The sequence below is a fragment of the Camelus dromedarius genome, chromosome 18, assembly GCF_036321535.1.
Source record: "Camelus dromedarius isolate mCamDro1 chromosome 18, mCamDro1.pat, whole genome shotgun sequence".
Taxonomy (NCBI): domain Eukaryota; kingdom Metazoa; phylum Chordata; class Mammalia; order Artiodactyla; family Camelidae; genus Camelus; species Camelus dromedarius.
This window is the reverse complement of record NC_087453.1, coordinates 15,203,773-15,218,850: the sequence shown is the minus strand read 5'-3', so window position 1 is coordinate 15,218,850 and position 15,078 is coordinate 15,203,773. Positions and strand designations below refer to the sequence as shown.

The following is a 15,078-nucleotide window of genomic DNA, read 5'->3' as shown; positions in this document are numbered from 1 at the left end:
TGCTTGATCACCTCTGAAGTGCAGAATAATTAAGATTTAGCATGTTCTGTTCCAGAATGCTTCATTTTATTTTAACACTTTGCTCTTCAACCCTGCCTATTTTTGTGGCTATTTATTATGAGGAAACAAGTTTTACACTAGAGTGTTTCTATGTTCCTTCCTTCTCTGCTAGATATTAGCATCATTTCTCATTTTGCTACACTTAGGACCCACATCCAGGAGGCCTCTTTCTCCTGGCTAGTAACATGCACTGCATACTTGGAGTGTCAGAGCATGGGAAACCAGCCTTTCTGGGACAGAATGGGATGTAGAACTCATCTCAGGAGATCCAATCTTATTCATATGCTTTCTTTTTTACTGTTCTCATTCAGGGTGCAAAATAAGGGGAGAGTATTAAAATCATTACATCTCATCTCTTTTTTGTATGGACAGGAGTCTGAGGTGACATGCCCAAAGTCACATGGCAGTGTGGTGGCAGAGATGAGACGAGAGACTAGAGCTTCTGAGTCCTAGTATGATTTTCTCCTACTACTTTGTTTCTTCCAGTAAACAAACAAGCAAACAAATTTCCCTCCCTGAGGAAGGTTATTTGTGTAGCTAAACTGTCTTGAGTATAAATGCAAGCACTTCTTTCTCAAATGCACATAGGTAAGTTTTAAGATGCCTGATCATTTCAAGTGCTGCCTCTCTCGGGGCCCCAGATCCCTAAAGTTTTTGTCACTAGAAATATTAATCTCATTAAATTCTGACCCTATGAAAACCCTGTCTCTGATTATCTGGCCTATAATATCACAAGAAGAGTTTATACCGAAGTGAAATAAAACTAATTTCTATCTCTGATACTGCTTCTTTCTGTTAGCATGGATATTTATCACTTCAGGTTCTTCTAAGAAATAAATAAATCCTCTTAAAAGGAACATAGAATACTTTTACCCAGATGATAAGGAATCACTGGGCTTGTAGGATCTCACTAGATATTTCTCTTGAAAGGTTGCATTCTTAGCATAAATCATCTTTAATGGTAGACCTCTTATATGTACAACATTATTAAAAGCAATCAAATTTAAAAGATGTGTTTACTGCTTTTTTGGTGAGCCGTTTGCTGAAGTTCTCCATTCAACTACACATCCCTATATCATCCTGTCTGGGGGAGATGGACAACTAACATAGGTAAGTAGAGAAGTTGAGTAGTTTAGAAATGAGGAAACTGAGTACCATCACTATTCACATAGGAGTCAATATGATACAGTGAAAAGCACACTAAAGTAGAAGTCAAGAGTTCAGGTTCTGTCGTTTACTAGCTGTGTGTCCTTGCCTAAGCTGCTTAACTTTTGGGACTTTTTCCATTTTGGTTAAGTGTTGATAGCAATTCTAGCCTGGTCAAGCTTTCAGGTCTGTTGGGGGAGAATTCAATGTAATTATGCAGATAAAAGCTCTTTGGAAAACTGTAACATACTAAATTGATGATGATTACCTCAAAGCCTAGTAGAATATCATTCAGATAAATTGGAGCTGTTGATTTTGGTAGTGGAATTTAATTTAGTAGTTACTTATGCAACATTTAATGTGGTGACCTAGTTTTCAGTGATATGTAGCCCTATTATATTACCTATAATCCTTTTTTTTTTTTTTTTTTTTTTTAAAGATTTCGTGGCGGAAAGAGTATTTGAGCTAGCCATGGAAAGATGGTTAAGATCTTGGCATGGGAAGGTGATGGCTAGCAAGAGGGGCACTCCAGACAATGAGAAAGAAATATTGTGATGTTCTTTGTTCTGGGAAAAATCCAGTTAGATGGAAGTCTGGGTTAACAAGATGAGTTAGAAAATGAGGCCTCCAAAAAGTGGCTTGAGGCAAAACTATTAACTACTATTTCAAGAAGACGAGACTTGATTCTGAAGGGAACAAGAAGACATTAAAAATAGTTGAGAAAGAAAGTATAGGACTTAGCCACAAGTGGCATGAGGGTTCTAAGAAAAAGGATTCCTAGCTTGGATAAAGGGTGTCTGTTTATTAATAGAGATAAGGACCTTAAGAGAGGAATGGGAGTTCAGCATATGTATTGGCTTTGGCATCTTTGGGCACATCGATTTATCTCCTCTGGCCTGCAAACAAAGGATTGGATAATTTCTAAGATTCCACTCAACTCAACTCAAGTTTTAATAATTCTAGTTATTTTGTTTAGTAACCTATAATGGTGATGAGCATTAAGAAATCTTCATTTCTTAAATTAGAGGATTAGAAATTCATTAAATTGTTGGATGAATTAAGACGTGGAAGTCAGGGATGACTCTAGTACTCTCCATCTAGGGGAAGGAGACACTGCAAATAAGGAGGAAGGCACAGCCAGAAAATAATGATTACGTACTTACTCAGAGTTGTTAAAGTGTATATGATCTTCCCCAAAAGGACTTTTTAAAGATTGTTTCTTCTGTTGTCTTCTTCAAAGTGTATTATAGGAACTATGATTTCATAATTAAAATTGAATTTTGTTTCATAAGAAAAAATAAATCTTCTTTTCATAGAGCCTTTAAGAAACTAGCTGCTGTGTTCTTTCCCCAGAGGCAACTTTTGAATTTACCCTAGAATCTTTATTTAACAAACATTATTTAAGCTTTAATTGCCTGCTTTCCCTTGAAGGGCCATAGATTTCCCCTTCCACAGCTTGGAAGCTTTCTAGGCTGTCCCATAGGAATCCCCTATGACTCCATTGGCTGCAACCTGCAGGGGTCTGCTGCCTTCACAAAGTGGGCAGGTAGCTGGAATGAGTTCGTCCTCTTAGCCATTAGTGGCTAGGTCTTGTTCGCAAAAGATAAAGACGCTCCTTGTACCCTTAGCAGTGTTTTCATTTTTGCTTTGCTTGGGGAGTTAGGTACCAGAGCCGTCAAGTACATGACTTGGAGCCAGACTCCCTGAGTTTAAATCCTAGTTAGCCCTCATTAGATGTATTTCCTTGGGAGAGTTACTTAACCTTTCCACGTCTCTGTTTCCACATCTATAAAATAAAGATACTCATACTTATCTCAGTTTTGTTATGGGGATTAAATTGCTTAGAAGAGTGCCTGGCACTTAGTACTGTTCAAGTATCTGTTAAATATTTTTATTGCTGATAGAGGACAGACTGTTGTTTTTGTTTTCTTTAACAGATGGTTTCCCATAGCCAACATGCTCACTTCCCAGAATATCAGACACAGCATTTTTTCCTAAAGAGGCAGCAAATGCCCTCTTGGGGCAGAAGGAAAATACTTTTCTCTCCTGATTTCCTACGGCCATCCCCCTATTTCTTCCCTCTATCCCACCTTTCTTCCTAGTAAGTACCATAAGGGAACCCCGGTCAGCCCTCTCTGTTGCCTGCTCAGCTCCAACAAGGGTCACAGACCAAAGGTTTCATTATCATTGCTTTAAAAATAGTGTAGTTTAGTTTTTTCTTAGTGGAATTTAGCTAATTGATGCATAAAATAGGCATGAACACTCTGGCTTCGAATCTTCCCATTTGTTCTCTTTGGCATTGACTTCTGCTTGTCCAGGCCCTGCTGTATGGTAGGTCTTATCCCCAGACAGACATGAGCCCTGAGCCAAGGAGTTGGCTTCTGTGCATAGCCAATAATTTGGTGTTTTCTCTCTGAGTTCCTGATGATGAAATTCGTATTTCATCCAAAAGTGTGACCACTACAGAGGTTTTAGGAATGCTAGCTTGTCTGTATTTTGGCTTTCAGTGTATCCCAGACTAAAATTATTCTTAAAATGTACTTGTTCTTCAGATCTTTTAGTTCCTTACTTTGGTCGTTATTAGGACTTCCTTCTAGTTTATTTTTCTTACTTAGCTCCACTGAAGTTCCTTCAATATTTCAGTCATCTGTACTGCTGCTCCTGAACTGGCCAGTAGTTATAGTTAAAGCCCATTTTGTATCTTTGACATATTATAACTATTGTGTTTGGAAAAGTAGCAGGATCAATGGAAAAACTCAGGTAACATCTCTTAAAACAGGTAGTCAACATACGAGCTTTTACACTGGTCAGAATTTCCATCATCTCACTGTCAGTGGAAAAGGTGCTGCCCTTTAAGCCACCGTGAATGTCAAACCGGTTTTAAGTCTTGGAAAAAGAGGTACATGCTAGGAAATCCTGAATGATGATGAGTCAGCCTAACTGATCCCACATTGGCTGCATTTTCTACCACTGGCCAAAAGCCTGCTTCTAACTTCCATGACACAGCCTTAGACGTGATTTTGTATCAGAGGATTTGATCCCCAAGTGCATCTGCTACTTACTTCAGGTACATTCCTAAGAAAGACGGACACTGGCACTCCTGCCAGTGTGAGGTTATGGATGAGGGGTAGGACTCCCAGTACTCTGCTCTCTATTTCTGGAGGCAGGGACAGGAACAGCCTCTGACAAGTAGGTATGATGTTAGCATTGTGTTCAGAGACCTAATAGGGCTCCATAAACCCAAATTTCTAACAGTCCCCAGTGTACCTTGTACCACAAGATGCTCCTTAACCCTGAATCATCTGAGCTCATGTAGTATAAGAATCCAAACTTGCTCTCTTAAATTCAAACGGTTGGAAATAGAGGATTGAGTTTCCTTTAGAAAGTCAGGTTTGATAGTTTCATCTCATTCTAGTCTTTGTGATTAATTATGACCTACAAAGGGGTTACTACTCTAGCAGGAACTTTGAATTTCCTGGATAAATTTCCCCCTGGTTAGCAGGCAGAGGATCTTGTGTTGACTTTTTTCACTTTCCTGGGATAGCCTGGGTACTCTGTCATTGCCATGTCATTTGTTGATTTTTTCCCCCTGATCTCTGTTGGTGTGATATTAAATACCAAAGCTGAAAACTGGAGGTCTGTGTGTGTATTTATAGGTGCCTATGCTGTGATTGCCAGAAGGCCAGTTTTATAGTGAAACACACTAATGTTCCAAGAATTGCTTTGAGAAAGAGACCAAGGGGGAAAGGAGGGATGTGAAACATAAAGGAATAAAGAATATAGAGTGTTCCTGCTGGTGGGAATGCAGTTTGGTGCAGCCACTATGGAAAACTGTGGAGATTCCTCAAAAGACTAGGAATAGATTTACCATATGACCCAGGAATCCCACTCCTGGGCTTGTATCCAGAAGGAAATCTACTTCAGGATGACACCTGCACCCCAATGTTCATAGCAGCACTATTTACAATAGCCAAAACATGGAAACAGCCTAAATGTCCATCAACAGGTGACTGGATAAAGAAGAGGTGGTATATTTATACAATGGAATACTACTCAGCCATAAAAACCGACAACATAATGCCATTTGCAGCAACATGGATGCTCCTGGAGAATGTCATTCTAAGTGAAGTAAGCCAGAAAGAGAAAGAAAAATACCATATGAGATCGCTCATATGTGGAATCTAAAAAACAAAAACAAGAGCAAACAAACAAACAAAAACAAAGCGTAAATAAAGGACAGAAATAGACTCACAGACAGAGAATACAGACTTGTGGTTACCGGGGAGTGGAGGGTGGGAAGGGATAGACTGGGATTTCAAAATTGTAGAATAGATAAACAAGATTACACTGTATAGCACAAAAAAAAAATATATATATATATAGAGAGAGAGAGAGAGAGAGAGAGTGTTCCTAAACTTAGGTTCCTGAATCAGCCGTTTAGAGTTTCATGCAAAGACAGAATAAGAAGCAGCTATCCCAAAGGTTTTATCATTTCGGATATCCTAGATCTCTATTCTGGAAAGTTTCTACTTGATGGTAAAATAAAATTTTGACCATATACGTCAAATCTGAGACTGGCCACGCGTTTGTCTCTAACACCAAGCTACCTTAAGTGATAGTTATCAACTTTATGGAAATATAACAGTATTGATTTAGTGGAAAGTACTCTGAACTTGGAGATGGAAATAACTGAGTTCAAATTCCAACTTCCCTTCTTTCTAGCTTTATAACTTTGAATAAGACTTTGAACCACTGACTTCTCTGTTTCAGTCTAAGGGGGTAATAAAGTCTGCTTCACAGGAGTGTTGTGAGTACTTAATTAAATAGTGTGTGTGAAAGCACTGAACACAATGCTTGCCTAGAAAGTGGGTTGTTTTTTTTTTCCTTTTTTCTTACTTTAGGGGGGAAAAGTATATTCATCTTTTAATGTTATGAATACAACTATTACACATTTTTTGCTTTCAGGTGTAAACTTCTGTAGATGCCTATTAATTCCTCTTACAAAGTTACTGTCAAAACAAAAGCTTAAACTACAGTGCTTGTATAATGGAATAGTAAGCTCAGACATTTTGCTGGTAATGTCAGAACCTTGGGCCTATAATTTCAAATCTGTAAACTTCTGAAGAATCAGTTGTAATCTTGGTGCCTTTGCTTTTTCACCAGTCATTCTAAAGCTGGAGAAATGAATGAGAATTGGAAGTAAGGGTGTTAATACAACTGAGAGCCATTTTTGTACAAAGTAAAAGATAAATCTGTTTACAAAACATTGCATTTTGGTAAAAAACAGATTATGAGAGCACCTTGAGTAGAGAGTGACATCATAATAATGCTGAGAATGAAAAGTCTAGCGGGAAATGTTGATTACCATGTGCTTCCAAGCACGCTAGAACTAGGCTCAACTCTCATGAGTTAAAAAGTTTGCTCGTGTAGAAACTTGTCGTGTGTCAATGTGTGACACATCTAAATAACAATCTAATAAGAGCAACATAGAAGGAGAGTATATAAAACAAGAAAAGAGGACGTTGATTCTTTTCCATCTGTGACAGTTGCCTGAGTCTTCCCTAAACCTGTAATCCTGTTTATACTAGGCCCCCTGCCCTCCTGGCTGGATTTCAGAGATTTTCTGCTTGTTTGTTATCCAAACTCCTAGCTTTGGTTGGGGCTCCTTTTGTACCCACAGATGTGAGTGACAGCAGATACATTACTGATCCAGGTTCTGTGGCTCTCACCTGACTAGTCGCCATCATTTGTTTTTCCCCTTTTAGCCTTTGATGTAGCTGAGTATGCTAGCCAGATCTCTTTAGAATAAACTTCGTGAGATAGTCATAGCCCAATGAGCTCATTGCTGGTAAAAATCTAATTTTTTTCTGGGATGGAGGTAGTAAATGTGACAGATGGGAAATACAGTCTGTGGTGGAAAAGGCAAGAGCTGATGTAACCTATAGGCCTGACTGTCGCTGTCAACTGGGGTTGCTGCCAACTGTCCTGTGTCTGGGGTGGACCCCCATTTCAAAGCACTTGAGTTCATGATCCCTTTTGTTAACTTGTGGAATGTATTGGTTGCTGTTGTGAGCAAGGTGCCTAAGTTGCCTGCCAGGTGCACTGAAGTAAAGTCAGCCAGTGTTCTGCCAACTTAAACTACAGCTTGTGATTTTTGCTCTTTAGTCTTTGTCCACATGCATGTTTTTATATAAATGCAGTCATTGTGTATGTTCCTTTTTTGCATTATGTGTCATAAACATTCTCCATGTATGTTTGTAGGACTCACAAATTATAGCATAGCTACATAATGATGATAACTTTGATACATAGCTTTGATATATCAGTTTCCCCCTCTTGTTACTCACTAAGGTTGTTATCAGGCTTTTCTTGTTGGTTTTTGTTTCCTTTTTGTCGGGAATCATCCAAGTGAACATCTTTCTATAATGTTTTCCCAAAGTGAAATCTCCAGGAGCTAGATCCCAGGGCATGACCATTTTAATGGCTCTTTCTTTGTAATGTCGTATTTTACTTTCCAGAGGAGCAATACCTTTTTAAAGTGCTACCCGTGTGTTCACAAGCCTCTCTGAAAGCAAGACTTTTAAATGTTTAGCATGGGACATGCCTTTGCTTTTAGATGGGTCTTGTCTTATTGTGAGGAAAGGACCAAACAGGATTTATAAGCCCCGTTTAGAAGTGACTAGTTTTTCCTAGTTAAAGGGGCAGGAAGCATTGACTGTGTTGGGCTGTTCACTGTACAAGGCCTTGGTGTGGCTACATTTGTGATATGTCTCAAGTCTGGCACTGAGCCACCAAATGATTTTTAATGACCTGTTTTTTACCTCCTCACATCAGCTATAAATGCTCAAGCTGGAGCTTTCATTGTTTTTTTTTGCTGGTAGAATGTGGAAATACAGTAGGTTTGCTGTGTAGTCTGAACTACTTTTTAAAAAATGTCCTGGTTTGTTTAGAATGACTATGCTTCTCTATGTGGTTCCTTTGCTCCTTTGAAAAAAAAAAAACATTAACAAGATAAAGAAAGTGTGTAGCCAAGAGCCTCTACTTGAGCCTTCTGTCAGGACTGGTATTTAAAGCTTTGTAAGTTTCCATGGTCCATGTTATTTTAGGGTGTCTCGTGAGTTGATCCTGTGAAATGAACTCTGGTCCCTACGCTGGGCTAACTCTTTGTGTCTTATTTTTCACAGTGAACATAAAGATTCTGAAAAGAAACACAAAGAGAAGGAGAAAACCAAACATAAAGATGGAAGCTCAGAAAAGCATAAAGACAAACACAAAGACAGAGACAAGGAAAAACGAAAGGAGGAAAAGGTACAGGACTTTCCAGTGGGGAAGGAAGAGAAGTGGGATGTACTTTTCACTGTATTTACCTTTGAGAGCAAGTGGTGGAGGTACCTTCATTGCACAGTAAGACTCCTAGGCCTTTGGGTGGAAAAGTCTGTGTCAGGAGACTTCAGAGCCAGTCGTAGTCTTAAACTATGAAAACCGGAGCCCTTTACCACAGCATTTCACGGCACCAAATCTGTCTGTATCATTACCTCATTTTATATGCCAAATGGATAAATTGGGCAATGTGGGGCTTCTGGAAATACTGTTTTCTTTCGGGGGAAAATAAATTGTTTTAAGGAGAAGGCCTAATGCCACTTTGTTCCTCTGCTGAATGAAAATTCTTCCTGAGTGAAAGATAATTTAGTGATGCTGGTGCCCTTTGTGGCTTTTGGTTGCTATATAACCAGTACAAGCCTTCTCAAATAGTTAGGCTCATCTGGCTGTGAATGAGTAGTAGTAATAGTGTGCATAGATGTTTAAAAATTTTTTTTATTTCAGTTTCTAAAAAAGTAATGCTGATTGAACTTGGGAAATTCAGACAATATAAAATAGGGAATAACAGTGAAAAATGCATCTCCCTTTCACCACCAATTCACTGTCCTCCATCTTTTCCTTTCTGGACATAGCCATTATAATATTTTTTGTATTCTTCCATTGATGCTCTTTGTGTGTGTGTGTGTGTGTGTGTGTGTGTGTGTGTGTGTGTGTGTGTGTGTAAAAAGTCACCATTTTGAGGGGAAACATTTCTCAGTATATTGGGAAATTCACCTTAAAGAATTGTAAAAAATGAGTCTTGGAAAAACGTCAAGACCTTTGGTTCACCTGCTTAGTTTTGCTAACAGGCAAAGTCAGTCTGAGATCAAGATGCCCTAAGAATTGAGGCCACATATTCTAAAATAAGGGAGAGGCTTCTTCAAGTTTAGTCATTTTAAGGTACTAATCAGTTATTGTTGTTTTACCTTTCAGATTAGAGCCGCTGGGGATGCAAAAATAAAAAAGGAAAAGGAAAATGGCTTCTCTAGGTAAGACTCCACTGCTGCCTTGGCTTCTTTTTCTCCATGTGTGCCCAGTAGGCCAGCTGCCCGTGTTGTTGTATTTTCTGAGCTTGCCTAAAATGCACTGACCTGGCCATCTCTGGGTTTTCAAGGAAGTTGGCTGTGAGAGGATTGATCTAAGCCAACATGAGAATTTCTAGAGTGCCATTTAGTGAAACTGACAAGCACATTTTCTAGAAGGCCATTCTGAATAGAAAAGGTTGACAGGAAGAAATTTTTTAAATTGAGATATAATTTATAGTCTGTAAAAACACCCCTTTAAAGTGTACAGTTTATTGGTTTTTAGTATTTTACAAGGTTGTATTACCTCCCCACTACCTTCTGTCTAATTTCAGAACACTTTCATCACCCTCAAAAAAAAACTCCATAGCCAGTAGTGATTTTGGAGTTTCCTGAAAAAACCCTACTCTGAATTCCTCCTTAGGGCTATTCTGCGGCTCATGTATAGAAGCTTACTTGATCTATGTTTTAGGGTTGGGTGTAGACCTGAGTGCAAATACATTCTCTCTCTTCCAGAAGGAGAGGAAAATGAGTACAATCTAGAAGTCACTTTTCCTGTACTTTTTTTTTTTTTTTTTTTTTTTTTGCCATTTTGATTCTGTTTTCCTTATCAGCCTCAACTCCCTGAAATAAACTGAGTGTCTTCTTTAGTTTCAAGAAACCAGGACTTCATGATCCTGTATTTTCAGCTGCTCCACTGAAAGGCAGGATGGATTTACTAGGAGTTGTTGAAAGTGTTTGCGTTATTGTCTCAGGCAAAGTGTTTTGAGAGTTTTGCTTTCTTGAAACTTTGAACTTTTAGTTTTGTTTGAGAACATTTTTGAAAATTATGCCATGTACTTTGGGTCCATTAGACCAAGAGAAGCCGGTGCCCTCTTCAGGCGTGTTCTGTAACTGTTCTAGGAATGCAGAATAATAAAATACAGGAAGCTAGGCATTCTGACTTCTTAGACATCAGTGACTGGGCACAGGGCAGCTATTTTTTGCCAAGAGACTGCCTTGGACTTTTATTAAACTGAGACTAAGATATGAATGGACTTGGTGTGTAGTCCTGGGTTGGTTTCAGACTTTCTGGGTTGGATAGTTGGAGCACACCCTTCAAGGTCGTGGGCTGCTCACTAGCTTACATGCATATCTTTATAGAGAATCCACACACTTCGCTGGCTAGGTCACAGTTTTCTGGTAATTGTTTTAGAAATTCTTTCCTCAGGCCGAGTAACCTCACATGTTTGTAACTTCACTCAACGGTAATACTAGAATCTAGCATTTACTTAACTTAAACAGTGTTTCTTTCTTTCCAGTGCAAAGCTTTTGGGAATTTTGGACCTGTGGGCTGTGCAGTGATTTCAGTGGTGGGGAGAAAAAAACTATAGAGGTCAGCATTTCGAGGAATGTGCATAAATAAGGAAGGAAAAGATTAATCTCTTTAACATTCAGATTCAGTTGCAAGCAAGGGGATCCAGTATGCTTGGGGAGCAAGTGGGTAGCATCATTGAAATCCCATGAATATCCTGACTTCTTTGGCAGCTGAATCTGGATGCTAATCCCTTGGCACTCTTAGATAGAGATGGGTGACTTCGTGTCAGGAGGCCATTCCTTGTACTGAGGTATCTCTGTAGGTGTTTCTGGCTGGGAGCAACGAGTTTCTAACAAGATGTGCCAGGCCAAGGGGCACCCCAGGTTGTGGTGATTACTGGTCCTGTTGGTTTTTTAACTTCTTCCTTCTTTTTGGTTCAAGATAGTTATCTAACAGAATCATCTTTTTATATTCAGAAGGAAAAATCTTAAAAATAGGATAAGGCACTCTTCTGTGTATAAAGTAAGTAAAACCAAAGGAGGAAGTTGAACAGTGAATAATTGGCTTAGAATTACTTTGCTTTGTTTTGGGCCTCTCATTTAGCATAATGTCAGCTTGCTTATTTTCCCATGTAAGTAAGATTATTTTCCCTTAGAACTTTTAAAGTACCAAGTTTGGGGAATACATTTTTATTCTTTTTTTGGTAAAAGCTGTATTTTAGCTTTTGGAGCACTAGAATAATCAATTCAGATTGTTAGTGGGGTCACATACACAGTAGATCCCTCTAATAAGGCGGGGACACAATTTAGGTTTGTTCCTGTTATGGTGTGGGTGGTGCTGGCAGAGAGAGCTAAGATGTAGTGGGAGGAATACTGAGAGTAAGGAGTCCTAACCCCAAACCTTGATATCTGTCACCAGTTCATCTGTAAAATGAGGGTTCTGATGCACAAGGTTGTAGTGAGAATTGAGAAAAAATGCTCATGGAAAACCTTTATAATATGTACAGTTGTATGTTGTTACCCTCCTGTTAGCTGCTTCTCAGTGAGGTAATTTATCCCTACTTTGCATTACTTTATATAATGTTGATGTTCCAACACTCATTAAAATAGCAATTTTTTTCCTTTAGTCCTCCACGAATTAAAGATGAACCTGAAGATGATGGCTATTTTGCTCCTCCTAAAGAGGACATGAAGCCACTAAAGAGACCTCGAGATGAGGATGAGTGAGTATTTGTTACTTGGATTTTTGAAAACAGAAAGGAGTTTAGAGAATAAATGTGAAGTATGTCTCCACGGTACACAGAACAACTGGATTAGTTGACATTTTACTCATTAGGAATTTGTGATTAATGGACTGGGTGACTGATTTCTCTTTGAATTACGAGAAGTAGAGTTCGCTAAGCACATAAATAGGTGTATGTGAGGCTTAAATGGAGGAATATGTATTTACATTTTTCTTACTGTTTTTTCTTATTAAAAAATACATACTTTATCGTTGGAATTTCAGGTAATTCAAAATTCATGGAGATATTTAAGTTACTTTATCATCACTTACCCCAGATAAGTTTTCACTGTTAAAGCAGTTTTCCCTAGGATCTGTGCCTATAGCTACCTTCTAAGGGAAGTTTCAGCGTATAGGAGTAATAGAATTGCTGTTAATTTAGAACAGTTATTTGAGGCTTATATGTACCTCTTTCTTACGAGGTTAAATCCTATTTATTTTTTGATCTTTTATAGTTTGTTATGTTCTAGGAATGTACAAAGGATTTATGGTAGAAAGTGAGTGGGAAGGGAGGAGGGAAATACTTAGTGAGCTCATTTGTGTTTATTCAGAATTCACAGAGAATTTCTTTCCTCCCCTTTCCGGCCAGTTATTCCTTTGTGGTAGCCATTGCTGCACTGTGCATTTGCTTCCCAGATTTCTACTTATAGTCTTGTCTATTTCTGTATATATCCCTCTATTCCGCTTTTCTTCCAGGCCTGTGTGTAGTATGAAGTTGTTTGTTTTGTTCTATATAGGGCTGTAACTGTTGGTTCTTGTTCTGGCCTTCTTTACTTTCTCCATTCCTGTTCTTGACTGTAGAATGCCCAGCCATGAATAATAGCAACCACGCCTGCCTTGGAGGCCGCCAAGAAGAGTTTGGAGGTCCTAATTCTATTGGTGAGAACTACTGAGTCACAATTGTGTTAACTGCATATTCATGTTCCCCTTTCTAGTGCTGATTATAAACCTAAGAAAATTAAAACAGAAGATACCAAGAAAGAGAAGAAACGAAAACTAGAGGAAGAAGAGGTTAGTAAAGAGACTTAGGCCCTTTGGGGCCTGAGTTTGGAATAGTGAGTTTCCCGTAAAACAACTTTTGAAGGCTAATGGGTTTTAGGAATTTATTGCTCTGTTGTAGAGGAAACAGTGGAAAAAACTCTTACGTGTATTACGGCAGGTGTGGCACTGTTAGTTTTAAGATCTCTCTTAGCCTTTCTGGGTGTCTTCCCATAGCTATTCTGTCAGCTAACATGTTCTTGGAGAAACTATGCCATCTTCGTACAATGTACAGGGGAAGTGTTAACAAGAAATCATATTTTTGCTTACAGTCTCATCTGGACTCATCTTATGCCTCTTCTCTAATTTACTTTGTTCCAGCCACACAGACCTCCTTTGTTTCTTTTCCACACCAGATTCTTTTGTGCTTCAGAGCTTTGTGTAATACATGCTGTTCCCTCTGTCTGGAACACACATGCTCTTCCTCTTTTTCTTTTTTCTCCTAGCTTGTAACCCTCCTTAAAATCTCAGTTTCAACTCAGGGACTTTAATAAGGGTTCTGTTTGATGCTTGTGGGAGATTTAAAATATAAGAATATGGTTCCTTCTTTTGATAGTTTCAATTTCTTGTACTAGAGAATTGTGGGCGAGTAATTAAAAAAAAGATGTCAGAAATTCACAGGGGTCTTAATCCTTCATTCTCCTAAGAGAAGGGGGTTGAGTGAGTTCTTAGTTCTTATGCTGCATTTGAGGTTAGCCACTGACTTGGACAAAATGGATTCAAAAGCGTGAAGTCAAATCAGTAAAAATAGTGATAGTAAGGAATAGTGAGTTTTAAGAGTATAATCTATCATAGTATTAGTAAAAATACTATTAATAATTCAATTTAAATGTAGTAGTTGCTTACTGTGTGCCAGGCACTCTTCTTTACACTTTATAGATAACATTTCATTTAATCCTCACAACAACCCTTAGAGATAAATCCTGCTACTAACATCTCCATTATACACATGCAGAAACTGAGGAGTGGAGAGGTTGACTCATTTGCCCGAGGTCACGTAGGTAATAAGAGATAAAGCTGGGGTTTGATCCCATGTGGTTTGATTCTGGAGCCAGCACACTAGCTGCCATATTACCCTGCCTCCTGTGGGACTCTGCTGATCCTTTAACTCCACGAAGGAAGAAGAAAAGTCTTTAATGAAATCATGCAAAGAATATGAATGAGTAGGTGAGCCGCAGATGATCAGGCCCTTGATTTAGGGAATTGTAGTTTTTCTGACAACTAGCCTGTTCTTGGCAGAAGTTCAAGTTTATGAGAGTCAATTCAAGGGGTTGAGAGTAAAATGTTGAATACTGAGTATGATAGTCACTCCACTTTAACATACATTATCAGTACAGACTAGTTTATAAAGAAATACAAAACTTGAGCTCTTCGTGCCTTCTCTGTCGCCTTTATGCTTATGTTGCAGTTATGTAAAAATAACACCTTTCTCTGAGTTTGGAGGAGGTTAGTAATAACTGTTAAAAACCATTTGGGAAAAAGAATGGTTGACTTCATTTATTTAATTGTTCTATTTAACAGCCCTCTCCCTACAGGGGGAGGGGGAAAAATGCAGGCTGAAAGACTGAGTTAATACCCAGTCTTATGGTGATAGGGCCCCAGATGGCAAGATCAGTCATTAAACCTCACTTGCTGGCTATGTTTTTTCCCATTTCTGGGAATTGTTCTAAAGTCTCTCAGTAACTGATAATCCCATTTTGGGGCTTGAAAACATACAACGTAGCCAGTAGTTTCCTGATGGGACCATCTGCATGCCTGTTCAGAATCTGTTCAGAGAGTGTCTTAACTGAAAAACATTTCCTTTTTAGGTGATGTGTTTCAGCCTAAACAATAAACATTATCTGAATGAATGTGATCCTCTAGTTCTTTCTTCTC

At 38.7% G+C, this 15,078-nt stretch overlaps 1 protein-coding gene across 1 annotated transcript in view; it reads left to right on the top strand.

Moving 5' to 3' along the window:
* The window catches only part of TOP1 (DNA topoisomerase I), a 79,888-nt gene that overhangs the window by 31,825 nt on the left and 32,985 nt on the right, over window positions 1–15,078 (top strand). The window contains exons 4-7 of the mRNA XM_010975252.3: window positions 8,391–8,514; window positions 9,499–9,554; window positions 12,011–12,106; window positions 13,101–13,176. Coding sequence (XP_010973554.1) covers window positions 8,391–8,514; window positions 9,499–9,554; window positions 12,011–12,106; window positions 13,101–13,176 — 352 coding nt within the window. The remainder of the gene's footprint in view (window positions 1–8,390; window positions 8,515–9,498; window positions 9,555–12,010; window positions 12,107–13,100; window positions 13,177–15,078) is intronic.